Source organism: Hyaena hyaena, unplaced genomic scaffold (genome assembly GCF_003009895.1).
Source record: "Hyaena hyaena isolate Hyena2069 unplaced genomic scaffold, ASM300989v1 scaffold_142, whole genome shotgun sequence".
Taxonomy (NCBI): domain Eukaryota; kingdom Metazoa; phylum Chordata; class Mammalia; order Carnivora; family Hyaenidae; genus Hyaena; species Hyaena hyaena.
The window spans coordinates 2,262,981-2,276,655 of NW_024080774.1; the positions used below are offsets into that span (position 1 = coordinate 2,262,981).

Below are 13,675 nucleotides of genomic sequence, written 5' to 3' on the forward strand. Positions count from 1 at the left end.
ATTTATTTGCTTTTAAAAAGTTTCTTTTGAGAGTGAGTGCGTGCATGTGCACGAACAGAAGAGGGGCAGAGAGAGAGAGAAGGAGTGAGAGAATCCCAAGCCGGCTCTGAGCTGTCACTGCAGAGCCTGGCATGGGGCTCAGTCTCAGGAACCACAAGGTCATGTCCTGAGCTGAAATCAAGAGTCGGACCCTTAACCAACTGAGCCGACCAGGTGCCCCTTTTTAGATATTTACGGTAGGATTGTTGGCTGTAAATAGATGTTGATATCAAGCTAATGACTGTCATAGATTGGCGTATCAGTGTCACAATACTTTTCTAAGGGATTGTACGTGAAAGTTTTGTAAGGAAAAGAGAGGCTTCCTCGAAGACTCAACTCTACTTTTAGGAGGATGAGCTGGAATTAGGCTGGAGTTTCTAGGCGTCCCAGGTAGCTCTCTGCAGCTACCTTCAGGGACCTTACGTTGGTAGCTTGAAATTTTCGACAGTGAGAATATTTAAGCCTCAAAAATGAACAAATCGGATTTCCTACCCACTCAGGTGTGCTTGGTAAAAGGTGTTAAACCACATAATATAGACAATATGCAAGCATTCTCTGACTACAAAAACACCACAGCTTCACATCTCGGCTTCAAAACATGCCGAGTCCCTTTGAGTTACGTAGAACTTCTAGAAGGATGTGGTTCAGACCCTTTTGAAGTTACTGGATCTGGAATATGCATACCCTGTGTCTGTCTATAAAAAGAAGACAGTTGAGCTAATTAACCAAACAATTCAATCTCTATTAAATGTTTTGGCATCTTGTATATGGAAAACGTGAAAAGGAAAAGGGTGCGCTACATACCAAATACAGAAGAGAATCTTTTTGGTGTCGTTGAGGGGACCCCGCCCCTCATATTTTGTCTACATGGACATTCTTATCTCGTTCATGTTTCAGGTCATCAAGGTAGGTGACTTTACTACGTATTTATCTTAAATTCAATGAGTGATAACACTGAAGTAATATTAATAAGTGTTTCAAACAGAGAGAACGTGATTGGTCACGTTTTATCTTCAGAAATCCTTATTGAAAATGGTGGTTTTGTTATTGCGTTTGTTTTTCTAGTAAACAGGAGCAAATATTGGGTGCTTCTCTGGCCACTTGGTGAGAGGTGACTTTCAGGATTTAAATTAACAAATTAACTGCCATTTCTGATCTGTATTTGAAATGCTGTGTTTTAAGTTCATCTGCATGGAATTAATGTCAATTTTAAGTATTTAATTGAAGGGCCTTCTGTGTTTATTACATAAATGTCTTTCTTCTTCCGTTATGGAATTTGATAACCAGAGTGTATCGGTGACATTTCATGAATTTATGTAGATCGTAATATGTTAAAATTAGAGGAACATTGATTATTTAATGTGCATTTCTTTTGAGAATGTGGGAAATCTTTTTTAATAATTTAATTTTCTTTTTTTTTTTTTCCAACTCACATTAGCTCTTTTTTTCTTTCTTTTTTTGGAGTACTATCATTTTAACCGCCCCAAACTGCATTTTCACAGGACAGAGACTATTTTTCACAAGTAATGTTTTGAATTCGTTCTTCTTGACATCTTTATGTTTTTATGCATTTTGCATCGCCCCTACCTCATTTTTTTGAAATCCAAATGTAACAAATTTCAACTTTTTGTGTGACATTTTTTTTCTTTTACTGGGTAGTATCTCTCTTCTGGTTTTTTTTGCAAACCTGTTGTTTTTGAATTCTCTTTTTTTCCCTTTATTTTCCTTCTCATTATGACCCCAGGAGCCAACACAAAGAAAAACGCAGATGATATAACCAGTAATGACCGTGGTGAAGATGAAGGTATTTTTTGTTTTTTCAAAGCTCGACCCTGATGCATGATTTTATATCTCTCTCTCTATTTTTTTTAATTTCAATCTCTTTTTCCTCCCCTTCTCTGAAATGAGTACACTTTTGTGTGCTTCTTTATTTTCTTCTTGTTTGGAAACAACTGTGCTTTTTCATCCCAATGACCTGTCGATGAATGCAAGCCACCTATGAGAAGTATACACGTTTCTAAATATGAAGTGAGTTAAAAAATGTTATTTACAAGGAATCCCATGTTTTTCTTTTTCTTTTTCCTTTTTTTTTTTTCCCCTTTTTTTGGCTTGGTCATAAGAAGAGAAAATGAAATTTTAGAATATGCATGTATACTTTCTTTTCTTCCTTCCCAAGTTATTTGTAAGTTAATATTGCATTTTGGAGATTTGATTTTCTAAATTCCTTCTACGAGCTGCCAGACTCTGTAAGACACCTTTGTAGAACTTTTTGGGTGTCTGGCATTTCTGGTTTTGTTTGCTTCGTTGTTTTTTTCTTTTTATCTTTTTTTTTTTAGATTTCCGGATTCAAAAATAGGTTTCAAAGACTCTTCTCTGGCTCACAGTGAAATACATGAAAAAGTGTTTTAACGAGATCTCATTTCTCTGACACCTGCCTTTTAGCAGCATTTAAACGGGGGGCGGGGGGAGGGTGAAAAAACAGCGATAGAGAAGATGTGAAAAATAAAGAGGCCAAACACCTACATCTCTACCTTTTCCTTTTCAAACCACGGCTATTTTGAAAACGTTTTTGTCTCCCCCCGCCCCCCCCCCCAAAAAATGCTTGTTTGCTATGAAACTTTGCCTCTTGAAAGATCCCAAATTGGTCGACAGATTAGCCACCAGAACTAAACTGATGCTTTTGAAAATATGGAAGATCGTGGCCTCTAAATCCCAAGGACCACACTGTACCCTATGCCTTCAGCAGAGCAAATAGTTTCAAAGAAACGAAGTCCCCAGTAAGTTGCCGGGCAGGCTCGTGGAAAGCACATTTCTCCCGTCCAAGTAACAGAGTGCAGGGACCTCCTTGTATTTACGTCCCAGGACCAAGGCCCTTGAAGAACATTTGCTTTTGGGGGGAAAGAGAAGGTAGGGCAGGGGGGCTCGAGGGGACTTCTTCCTGCCAGGCAGCAGGGAGTCCCTGATGGTGCCCTTTAATCCGCCTGGGCCCAAGATGTTTGGCCAACGCTATTTCATCCCTGCCCTTCACTTTGTCATTATTTTATTATTATTGTTACACCCCTGTGTTCCCAGGGCTGTCCCTACCCTTGTTTGCAAGCTCTTTCCTGATGGCCTTGGAACAGCACATCCCGCACCCGACTCCCCCACCAATGTCTCCGCTGTGGAGGCCCCAGAATGCCTGCGGTTTGATCTAAATTGAAAAATGTATTAAAACAAAACGATACAAATAAAAAGATAAAAAAACATTGCATTAGATCATGTAAAGAGAAAAAAAAGAAAAGCAATGTATTAAAATAAAAAAATTTAAAAGATTCTATTAGTACATGTAAAAAGAAAAAAAAAGAAAAAATGTACTAAAACCCAACCCCCCCCCCTTTTTTTTTTTTTTTTGGTTCTCTTACACCAGCCAGGGGTATGTATAATTTACCTCTTATTCTGCATCTCTTATTAGACCATTTCCATCTGATTCTTAGACTCCGTTGTCCCAGTGCTTGAAATGCAACTTGATTCCCAGTAAAATGCCCCCTAGTTTTCATTGAATACCAATACCCTGTGATTTTTTTTTTTTTTTAATTTTTTACTTTCAATTAACAGGGCATCTTGTTATTATTCCTCAAGTTTACGGGGAACCTTATTCTCTGAGCGTGGGAGGCTTCGAGGTGTTAACCTAGCATTTTCTCCGAGAAAACCCCTTCAAGTAGCCGTCAGAGTCCACAGCAGAGTACCCGCCAGCCTGTACAGCTAAAAACAAAACCCAGCAGATCAGAAGCCAGACGCAGGAAGACATGGCACAGAGCCCACAGCTTCCCAGGCAGCCGTGCATTTCAGAATGTCACGCAGCACAGGTTGAACGAATGGTTAAGAAAGGATTTTTACTGTATATTTGAGTTTTATGTGAGAAAATAAGATCTATTCTTCTGCTACATATTCAGGATCCGCAGGGACATGTGAGTGTGACACTCTTTTCTGTACTTGACTGTGACCAGTGGGTTTCCACAGCTGCCTTACTGGGGCAGCCGATGAACTCGTTTTGAGATTGGGATCATAATTCATTTTATTAGCAGCCCCTCCCCCCACCCAAATGATAGTGGTTCATTTCCTGTAAATTCCTTTCTTGAGATGTCGGAAGAGTCTTGCTGAATGACTAGAAACAAACACTTTATTGAAACAAAAGGTGACAATAAGCATACACTGGGTACGTTTGGGTTTCTTTTGACGACATACAGATATATACATTATTTATACACATACGTGAATATATCTCTATATACAAATAGATACTCAGAAATATAATTGAGGTCACTCGTATACGTTAAACATAAACCTAAGGACTGATTTAAACGGGTGATTTAATCAGTACCTGTTCAGAAAGTGGGCTCCACAAATGGACACAGGGTCTCTGAATTTCTGTCCTTAGAGACCATTTCGAGACACTGTTTTTACATCGTTGTGAAATAGAGCCACAGAGTTATTACCAAGAGCAGCTGGTGGTTGCAAATCTCAATGGGAGTTTATGTCCCTCCGAAAATATGTTGCATGTCAGTCATTTCATCTTGAGGTCAGAGTCTTGTGTCATATCTATTACATCTCTTTAGGGGTTTTTTTGTTTTTAATTTTTTAAATGTTTGTTTACTCTTGAGAGAGAGAGAGAGACAGACAGAGCGTGAGTGGAGGAGGGACAGAGGGAAAGGGAGACACAGAATGTGAAGCAGGCATCAGGCTCTGAGCTGTCAGCACCGAGCCTGACCTAGGCTTGAACTGAGGTCCTGAGCGTAATTTGGAGGTTATGACCTGAGCCTAATTTGGACGCTCAACCCACTGAGCCACCCGGGCGCCCCCTACATCTCTTTCGTTTTTGTTACTTAACTATGTTGAGATCTTCACTGCAGTCAGTGAACTGGAACAAAGACTTTGCTTGGACACCTTGTTTTGCTCTGTTTTCGATTTTACACGTTTCTGTTCTGTTGATAATTTTTAACCTTTTACTTGGAGTTTGTCACCATCAGCTTCACTCGTACTCCTGTATCCTCATTTTTAAGTTGAAAATGCATCTGTAGTCTCATGTTTGAATGAAGACGGCACTTAGGATAAAAATAAACGATCATTTTGAAGCAGAGCGCACACTTCTTGAGATGATGGAATGATAATACCACGTGCTTCTTTAATAAGTCACCTTTTAGGAGTTGAGCCCTGTTTAGGAAGTAAGCATTTCATCGAAATCCTCTATATTTTAGTGTTTTAGATAGATACGGAAATGTACATAGGCATTCCTATTACTTCAAATGTCCATATGCTTCTCAAAAGTACCATTTCTGTGACTAGAAAATAGAATGACATTGAGCACTTTTCTTAGGCAGTCTTACCAAGGTGTATATAATCCCAAGTAGATCCATGGTTGATCGCAGTCCAAAGAAGGAAAATAAATAGTAATCCATGCCCTTTGCCCATTGCATACCATCAGTTCCTCAGGGTGATTGTTTATCCTGTTTCCTTACTTGATTTTCTTTTCCAGACATCCATGATCAGAACAGTAAGAAGCCGGTCATGGTCTATATCCACGGCGGATCCTACATGGAGGGCACTGGGAACATGATAGACGGCAGCGTGCTGGCCAGCTACGGCAACGTCATCGTGATCACGATTAACTACCGACTGGGAATTCTGGGTGAGTGCGGGCATTGGGTACGCGTGCAAGGGGCAGTGGCAAAGTGGAGCTTTTATTGTACTTTCTAGCGGATTTGAACTATGTCATTCCAGCCCTTGGAACGTTCTGTTTCCCTGGACTCCCTACAGGAGCTGTTCGGTCGCCTTTTTCCGGCATGCAATTTTTAACTCTTGAGTTGTATTTTAGGGAACCCCTATCCTTCCTCCAACAAAGGCAGACTCCAAATTAAAATGCAGTTTTACTGAAACGCTTTTCTATCTTTGGGCCAAATGAATACTTTGTTGTGGGACACAGCTCTGTAGAGGGAACACATTTGCTGATGGCTGATACTTTGGGAAGAGGTGATGATGGCCACAGATACTAGATTTCTTTGGTTGTCTTTAGCTTCTGTGTTGGAAAACCTTTCACCTAATGCCTTAACTGACCATCTGTGACCATTGTGCCTCTGCTGTGGGGTTACAATGACCATTCTATTTGCATACAGTGGACCTTGGCTCTGATTTCAAATCTGCGACAGTTTCTGATTGACGATAAGAGGTCGCTGGATAAGTGCACGGAAATCCACAAGTAAAAGCTCTGCGTGGTTTTGCTGTTTATTTCATTTTTCCGCACTGGGGGCTTGGAAAAATAGATATTTGGGATGGTAGATATTTTGAGATTTATCTTTTTGTCTACCGTTGTATACTTGATGACTAACATTCCTAGGCATACGTGAAAACGTTTGTTTTTAAGACAACAGTGCCTTGCGACGGTGCCGTAAAGCTCTGACAATGTGGTTCTGACGAGTGAAATGTGTCAGTTACAGTAAATTAAAAAATAGAGTGAGCCAGTGGAGCTTTGCCAAACAAAATCTAAGGCTCAAAATGTTCTCCCCAAATGCACAAATATTACCAGGAATTATTTTAGTTTCACCTTGATGTTTTCATTCTATTTTGAGCATTTTTCATCATTTCATTTCATCATTTCATCATTTACATGTGAAAACATCCACCAAGGAAAGCCCCCTGGAGCGGGGTGAGAGGTAGATATGCATCTGTAATTTACAAATGCAAATCACCCACAGTTGTTTGCAAAGTTGAGCCTTTTGGAGCATTGATAAAGTCCTGGAAATTCCCCGCGGGTATTTGTACGTTAAAGAAAGTAAAAAGCTTTAGTGTCAAGAGCCCTGTCGGTTTATGATTTTAGTTCTTCTGTTTTCATAGGTCCTGTGAGCCAGGTCTTTGTAGAATCATTGTGGTTAACATCACATGGCAATGATTGCCTTCATTTCTGAACATTCTTCAGCACTTTCTGGCTAATTGCTTTGGCCGCTAGTCCTGGAAACAGGAAATCGTGTTTCTTGATCTGTCACAAAAGGTCCATTCCCGACAAAGGCGTGGAGAGAGGAAACCGCGTGTCAGGGCAGTGTGCGCATTGCCTTTTCGAAGAGGGCCGTGTATGGGACCCCGCGTAGCATCATCAGACCGAGGACGGGGCTCTGGGCTCTGTTTTCTGATGAAGCAATGCCCATTGAACAAATCCTTGCTTTGGTGGAGTAACAGAATATTCTCTTGTGTGCACGATGTGTTGATGTTCCTTAAAAGGTTAGATTTGAAAGGAAATTGATTCCCACCCCCAAAGCCCAGCAGTAGTATGGAGCTCTGTCTACATGGTGATTCCTTATCAGTTTGGCCTGTTTGTGCAGATCTGGGAAATGCTGTGGGATTATGAACACACATGCACACTGTATACACACATATGTATAAATGTGTATATTTACATACGCATATATATACATATAGGTGCACATGCACATATGTATGCATACAGATAATTTAAGGAAAAGATAAAAGTTTGCTCTCAAAATTTTTCCCACTGAAAAATGTTAAGTCTACCTTTTGCTCCTGAGAGTTAAAAAAGAAGTCGGTGGCAAAACAGAGAGCCCTAGTGGGCGACAGAGAAATCAAAGAATCGATTTAGCATCTCTATGCCCGTCTATTTACATCCCACGAATGAGCTACTGTGGAGGCCCTGAGAACGCCACAGACCCCCTTTTATTTGCTGGGGTGAAACGTGCCAACTTGGCCCGTTAGAGTGCGAGAGATGCTGAAATGTGACTTGGTTTATCTTTATCGCAGATCTTGCATTTCTTCCCGATCCTCTTAAACACTGCTACGGGGCACTTCCTTTTCGCTTGCAGGAAGCAGGCTATTTTCAGTCTTGAGAAATATTTTTAAACCATTGCCATCCCGATATTCAAAAAGACGATCGAATAAAATGGCACCACCATGCGTGGCGACGGACGTTCTAATTAGTGCTTTTGAGACGAAGAGATATGTTTTTAGCAAAACGTTGAAATGTTGAGTTTCGTCTTCAGAAAGTCATTAGTGCATAAGTGCTCTTTTTCTGTCTACGAAAGGGAAAAATATTGTTTGGTATTATTGTTTTTATGGAGTAATAAATACTGTTTTCCCACCCAAACGAGAGGGTTTAACAACAGGAATTATGATACAGGAGGCTGATGCATGGAACGAACACAGATTTCAGAACGAGGCAGAAGGGAACGAGCGTCTTCCCCCATCCCACGTCTGTGCTGTGATGTTCAGGAAAGCAGCCAATTCCTTTCGGAGTCTCTGTACAGGGATCTAGCATTCCCTGCCTTGCAAGATGATTGCACATCTAATATAAAAGCTTACGGGCTTTATGTGTGAAGTCTTATAGCCCAGTGCTGGCAGCGAGAACACCAAATACCTTATAATTTCCACTCTGACTCATACCGCCGGACAACGTACAAATATTGTTGCTTTGCACATGAAATCCCAGCCGGTGAAACACGTAATCGTACTATCAAATACTGCCCTCTAACCTGAGCCTTAATTTAAAAAGTTAATGATTATAAGACACTTGCTTTCTGGAATATGAATGTTTTCTTTACTCAGAACAGTGTGACACGGTCTCACCAGCCATCAGCCATATAATTTGTTGTCTAGTCCGGAATACTTTGAGGGCTGTTAATATGCTATTAATACACTGGAATGGAGCCAGGCAAGCTGGGCGGTATCATCAGAGCTAGAAGGTCATTATTCATGTCTCCATGAAGTCTAGTCATCAGACTCGTCTTCCATTTATTTCCAAAAAAGATGCTCTTTTATAAACACATTTTCTCTTACAGTCTACACCTTGGTCATTAGGAAGGCATGCATATCGAACATTCGAGTACCATCAGATCTACCTCTTACTTACCTATTTTTTTTGAGATGAGCGTCCAAAGACCATAGACATATAAGAGAAATGTCCTCACAAATGCTTTCTGGTGGAAATACCTGGAATTTATTTATTTGGGGCTCTTACCTGCCCATTCCCTCTTTCATTGTCTCCCATTTGTCTTTCCATCTTGAGTCTGTTCATTCTACCTCCATTTAAAACATTCATTTGAGTTTACCTCACGTGGTAACACTGCTTTTGGGTATCACTACTGCAACTTGAAGCCTCGTGCACGCTTTAAGTTACTTTTGCTTCACAACGGTCTGACTTGTATGCAATAGCACCCACTCATTGAGAGCCAGCTGTTGGCCAGCCACGGATCGCTGTAGGTGCTCACTTAATCCTCACAAAGCCCGTTGGATGGGTTCGCTTACTTTACTTGCAAAGAAAGAGAGGCGTGGAGGTGAAGGGTTGACTCCCAGCAACAACCCTTGTGGGGATCAGTGCTGAGATCCCAGCTCAGGGCTGAGGGAAGGCTCAAGTCTATAGTTGAGTTGACTATAGTCAAGTCTATAGTCCACTGAGATCCCACATCTAGCCTTCCCCTCAGTATGAAGCATGAATCAGGTAAACGACAGACTGAGTTCGGCACCGATGTGGCTTCCTTAGTTACCCAAAATGTCAGATGCACTTTTTAGTTGATCCAGATACAAAATTGTGACTATGACGCGTACAGTGTGTTCTTCTGCACCTCCACGTGGGTCTTGATAGCTCGTTCATTATCACGGACCTCGCTGAGGGCGGTCTGCATCCCCGCAGCAGCATGGAGATCTAACGCTTTAGGGGCCAGCGGGGGTGGGATTGCTGTCCCACCGTTGGTGCCTGTCTGCTGAGCGCTGCCCGTAATGGAGTCAACACCACCAAGCCAGATGGCGACGTTCCTGGATTTCTCGCCTGACAGGTACTGTACCATTTTAGGAAATGTTGCCCGTAGATTTATGTAACTGACTTTTTCAAGCATTCGAAAAAGTATGGGAAGCACCTGCTCGTTTCTCAGGTGTTCTTTCTGTTCTAAAATGTTTGTCTCTGGGAAGGTTGCGTACGGCTCATCCTGAAGTTGTCTTTAAGGTCAGTAATTGCGTCACTTCATTTACATGCGGTGGTGTCAAAACTTGGAATCTAATGCAGAAATGGTTTGAAATAAAGGCAGTGCAATTGCTGAGCCAAAAGAGCAATCGGATTAAAATTCACATGATTTGGGGACGCCTGGGTGGCTCGGTTGGTTAGGCATCTGACTTTGGCTCAGGTCATGATCTCACGGTTCGTGGGTTCGAGCCCCGTGTCGGACTCTGTGCTGACAGCTCAGAGCCTGGAACCTGCTTCGGATTCTGTGCCTCCCTCTCTCTGCCCCTCCCCTGCTAGCGCTCTCTCTCTCTCTCTCTCTCTCTCTCTCTCTCAAAATAATAAATAAACATTAAAATCAATCAATAGACTAAAATTCACGGGATTTGAGCCACATGCCTGCTCTGATGGTGCGTCCCCCTTCCCGGTTCTGGTCTCCTTCATGGGGTCTCAGGTTCCCGCTGAAATGCAGGGTAGGTGGGTGGCATTTGCACGCAGCTCTTTGACATCAACCAGAGGACTCTCGCTGTCACGCCTTTGATATGTCGATGTTCCATGTGCGAGTCCACTGCATAAAAGGAGTCTGGGAATCATTGGGGCAGAGGTTCGATACGTCCCTGTAAAGAGCCATGATCTGAATTATATACTGTGTGTCACCTGCACAAGCATTTTACATCGTGATAGCTTGCTGGGTCCCTATAATACGCCTTAGGTACCTCTGCTGAAAATGTCAAGCTGCTGTACCAGAGTGCATCTCCTCCATTTTTGGAGAGTTTGTTGTTTGCTATTTGCTAATTGCACCATTTTATTTTTTTCTTAGACCCTTTGCTATCTTTGGTTTGTTTTCATCTCTTACTAAGGATTTTGGTTTGCTTTTTTATTGTAATGTTTTAAAGTTTATTTATTTTGAGACACGTGGTGGGTGGGGGGAGAGGATCCCAAGTAGGCTTTGTGCTGTCAGCACGGAGCCCAATGCAGGGCTTGATCTCACAAACCCTGAGATCATGACCGGAGCCAAAATTCAGAGTCAGATGCCTGACTGACTGAGCCACCCAGGCGCCCCTTAAGGATTTTGTTTTAAATTACAAATGGAACACATCTTCTCGATCCAGTCAAATGTTCACACGTGTATATATAAAGGAAAACAGTAATCCCCCCACTTTGACGATCTGCTCGCAGAGATGCTGCCCTCCTGGCTCCATTATGGTCTCATCTCACTACAGGTTTGCCCTGATTTGATTTCTCACTGGGAGTGTTGCCTCTCTGTGTCTTAGAAACCATGCATTGCTCAGCTGCATTTAAAATGCAGGTAGGGGCTCCTGGGTGGCTCAGTCAGTTGGGCATCCAACTCTGGCTCAGGTCATGATCACATGGTTTGTGGGTTTAAGCCCTTTGTCGGGCTCTGTGCTGACAACTCAGAGCCTGGAGCTGCTTCAGATTCTCTGCCTCCCTCTGTCTCTGCCCCTCTTCTGCTCACGCTCTGTCTCTCTTTCTCTCAAAAATAAACATTAAAAAAATAAAATGTGGTGAAAGATTCAAGGGGTAGAGAGGAAAAGGGAAGTGTTGATTTTAGGGAAGTATACATAACCATGCAAAAGTAAAGGAATTGGGGAGACATAGTGGGAAATGGGATCCAGGGGCGAGAGCAGTTGTGTGGGAGCCCTCAGATCCAGGATATTGAAAGTCGGTGGTGGAATGGATGGGAAGGTACCCTTAGGGTTATATCCCCTGTGGCGGTGGTGGAGATGGTGAACCCCCAGGGATAGCCTCTGGGTCTCCCTCCTGCACTCCCTGCTCATGTGACCCTGTCAGATGGGCTGGTGTGGACCGATATATATATACTCTAGATAACACACCCATAGGGTGCATACATTGCTCAAGGGAGACTTAGTCTTGTTTCTTCTCTGTGCCAAAATTTATGCAAAATAGAAAAACCGGGAAATGTTCCAACCCACCCCCACCCCCCCACCGTCTAAATGCATTGTCTTCCATTGTCTTCTTCATCAGGAGGTTTCCATGCATGTCAAAGCCACTTGGAAACACCATCATCAGGTCTTTGTTTTTGCTGGTGTAGAACCTGGGCTCTGGGCCTGGACCAGTTGATGGTCCTATTCTGCCCTTGGTGACTGTTGGCTTGGACTTTCCTCTTCTGCCTCCTGGTGGCTGAAAATGCCCACTGCATTGGTTTGACTTATTCAGCAAATAAGAGTCCTGCGTTTGGGAATCAGAGGACCCTGGGAGCAGACATGGTAGGCATTGCAGGGGGTCAAGGCATTGTAATGAGGAAGGTGACTTCATGGGAAGGTGGGCATGAACAAGGCAGAGAGGTCCCTCCTGTTGAGAGCCAACAGGTCCATAGAAAAAAGAAAGGTCGGTGGCACATGAAGACACCCAGGTATATGAGTGGTTTTTTTTTGGGGGGGTGGGGGGGCATGAAGAAAACCATGGTCAGGAGAAATTAGAACCAAAGCCTTTTTTCTTTTAATATCAAGTGAGTGTAACGATTGACCAGTCGGTGCCATGCTGCGGAGAATGTTCTTGATCCTTTGTGAATGATTCAGAATTTCCTCAAGGAAGGTGGAATTTTATTTCTGTGTGCATCGTCATTTTTGGAAATCAAGCTATTGGGACACCCTCGATTGAAGAAACTATGAAGTAAATACAATCATTTCCACCTCACTGATTGCAGAGTAGCGTGTGAGCTTGAGTTAACAATCACACGGGGTCACCCTTAAAAACTCCCTTCCTGGGAATGTTTGCATTCAGACCAGAGTCCGTTTCTGATTATTAATTCGAAAAGAAGACACGTTCTTTCTTTTGCATGTTTTCTTAATGTTGCTTCCTATCCAGGGTATGAACAGTCGATCCTTTTTAGTTGTTGAAGGTAAAATGGCCGCTGTCTTCATGGGGAATGCACGATACAGGCATCCTTCTACCGACAAGGAATGCAGTGATGGGCATTAGGGCACGGGAGGAAGGTAAGAATTTCCAAGGAGGAGCATTGAACCTGAAGGTCAGAATCCATTAGCTTGATGGACGTGGCCGGTATTTCAGATTCTGCCGATCATTCTGTCCGAGAAGTGGGTTTTAAATCATCCCTAACAAGATAAATACCTCCAAAGTTCATATCTTGTCTTCCCTCCATATATTCAAGGAAATGAGTACTTTTAACTCACAAAATGGAGGGGCACCTGTGTGGCTCAGTCATTTAGGCACCCAACTTCTGCTCAGGTCATGATCTCACAGTTCATGGGTTCGAGCCCCGCGTCGGGCTCTGTGCTGACAGCTCGGAGCCTGGAGCCTGCTTCTGATTCTGTGTCTCCCTCTCTCTCTGACCCTCCCCGCCTCAATCTCTGTCTCTTTCTGTCTCAAAAATAAATAAACGTTTAAAAAAAGTCATACAATGGAAGGATCTGCAAAAGGCAGGGCATTTATAAACCGCTAAGGTGGAAACGCTCCCTGACTATACAAGTCTGGCTTACAGGTCAGTTTTTCTTTCTTCTGGCCTTTTCCTGAACACCTGCTTAAACCTCCTTTACAAGAAGGCACAGATGTGCGCACAGCCCGCGGCAGGGATTCCCCGGAGGGCCCTATTCTTGAAGATACCTTCCTATTTTTGACGAGTCACATGTCAAGAAGTCATTGGCCTCATGAAAATGACCCTAG

General features: G+C 42.7%; 1 protein-coding gene across 1 annotated transcript in view; it reads left to right on the forward strand.

Moving 5' to 3' along the window:
• The window catches only part of NLGN4X (neuroligin 4 X-linked), a 241,101-nt gene that overhangs the window by 110,949 nt on the left and 116,477 nt on the right, over positions 1–13,675 (forward strand). Inside the window, exon 2 of the mRNA XM_039238547.1 lies at positions 5,552–5,704. Coding sequence (XP_039094478.1) covers positions 5,552–5,704 — 153 coding nt within the window. The remainder of the gene's footprint in view (positions 1–5,551; positions 5,705–13,675) is intronic.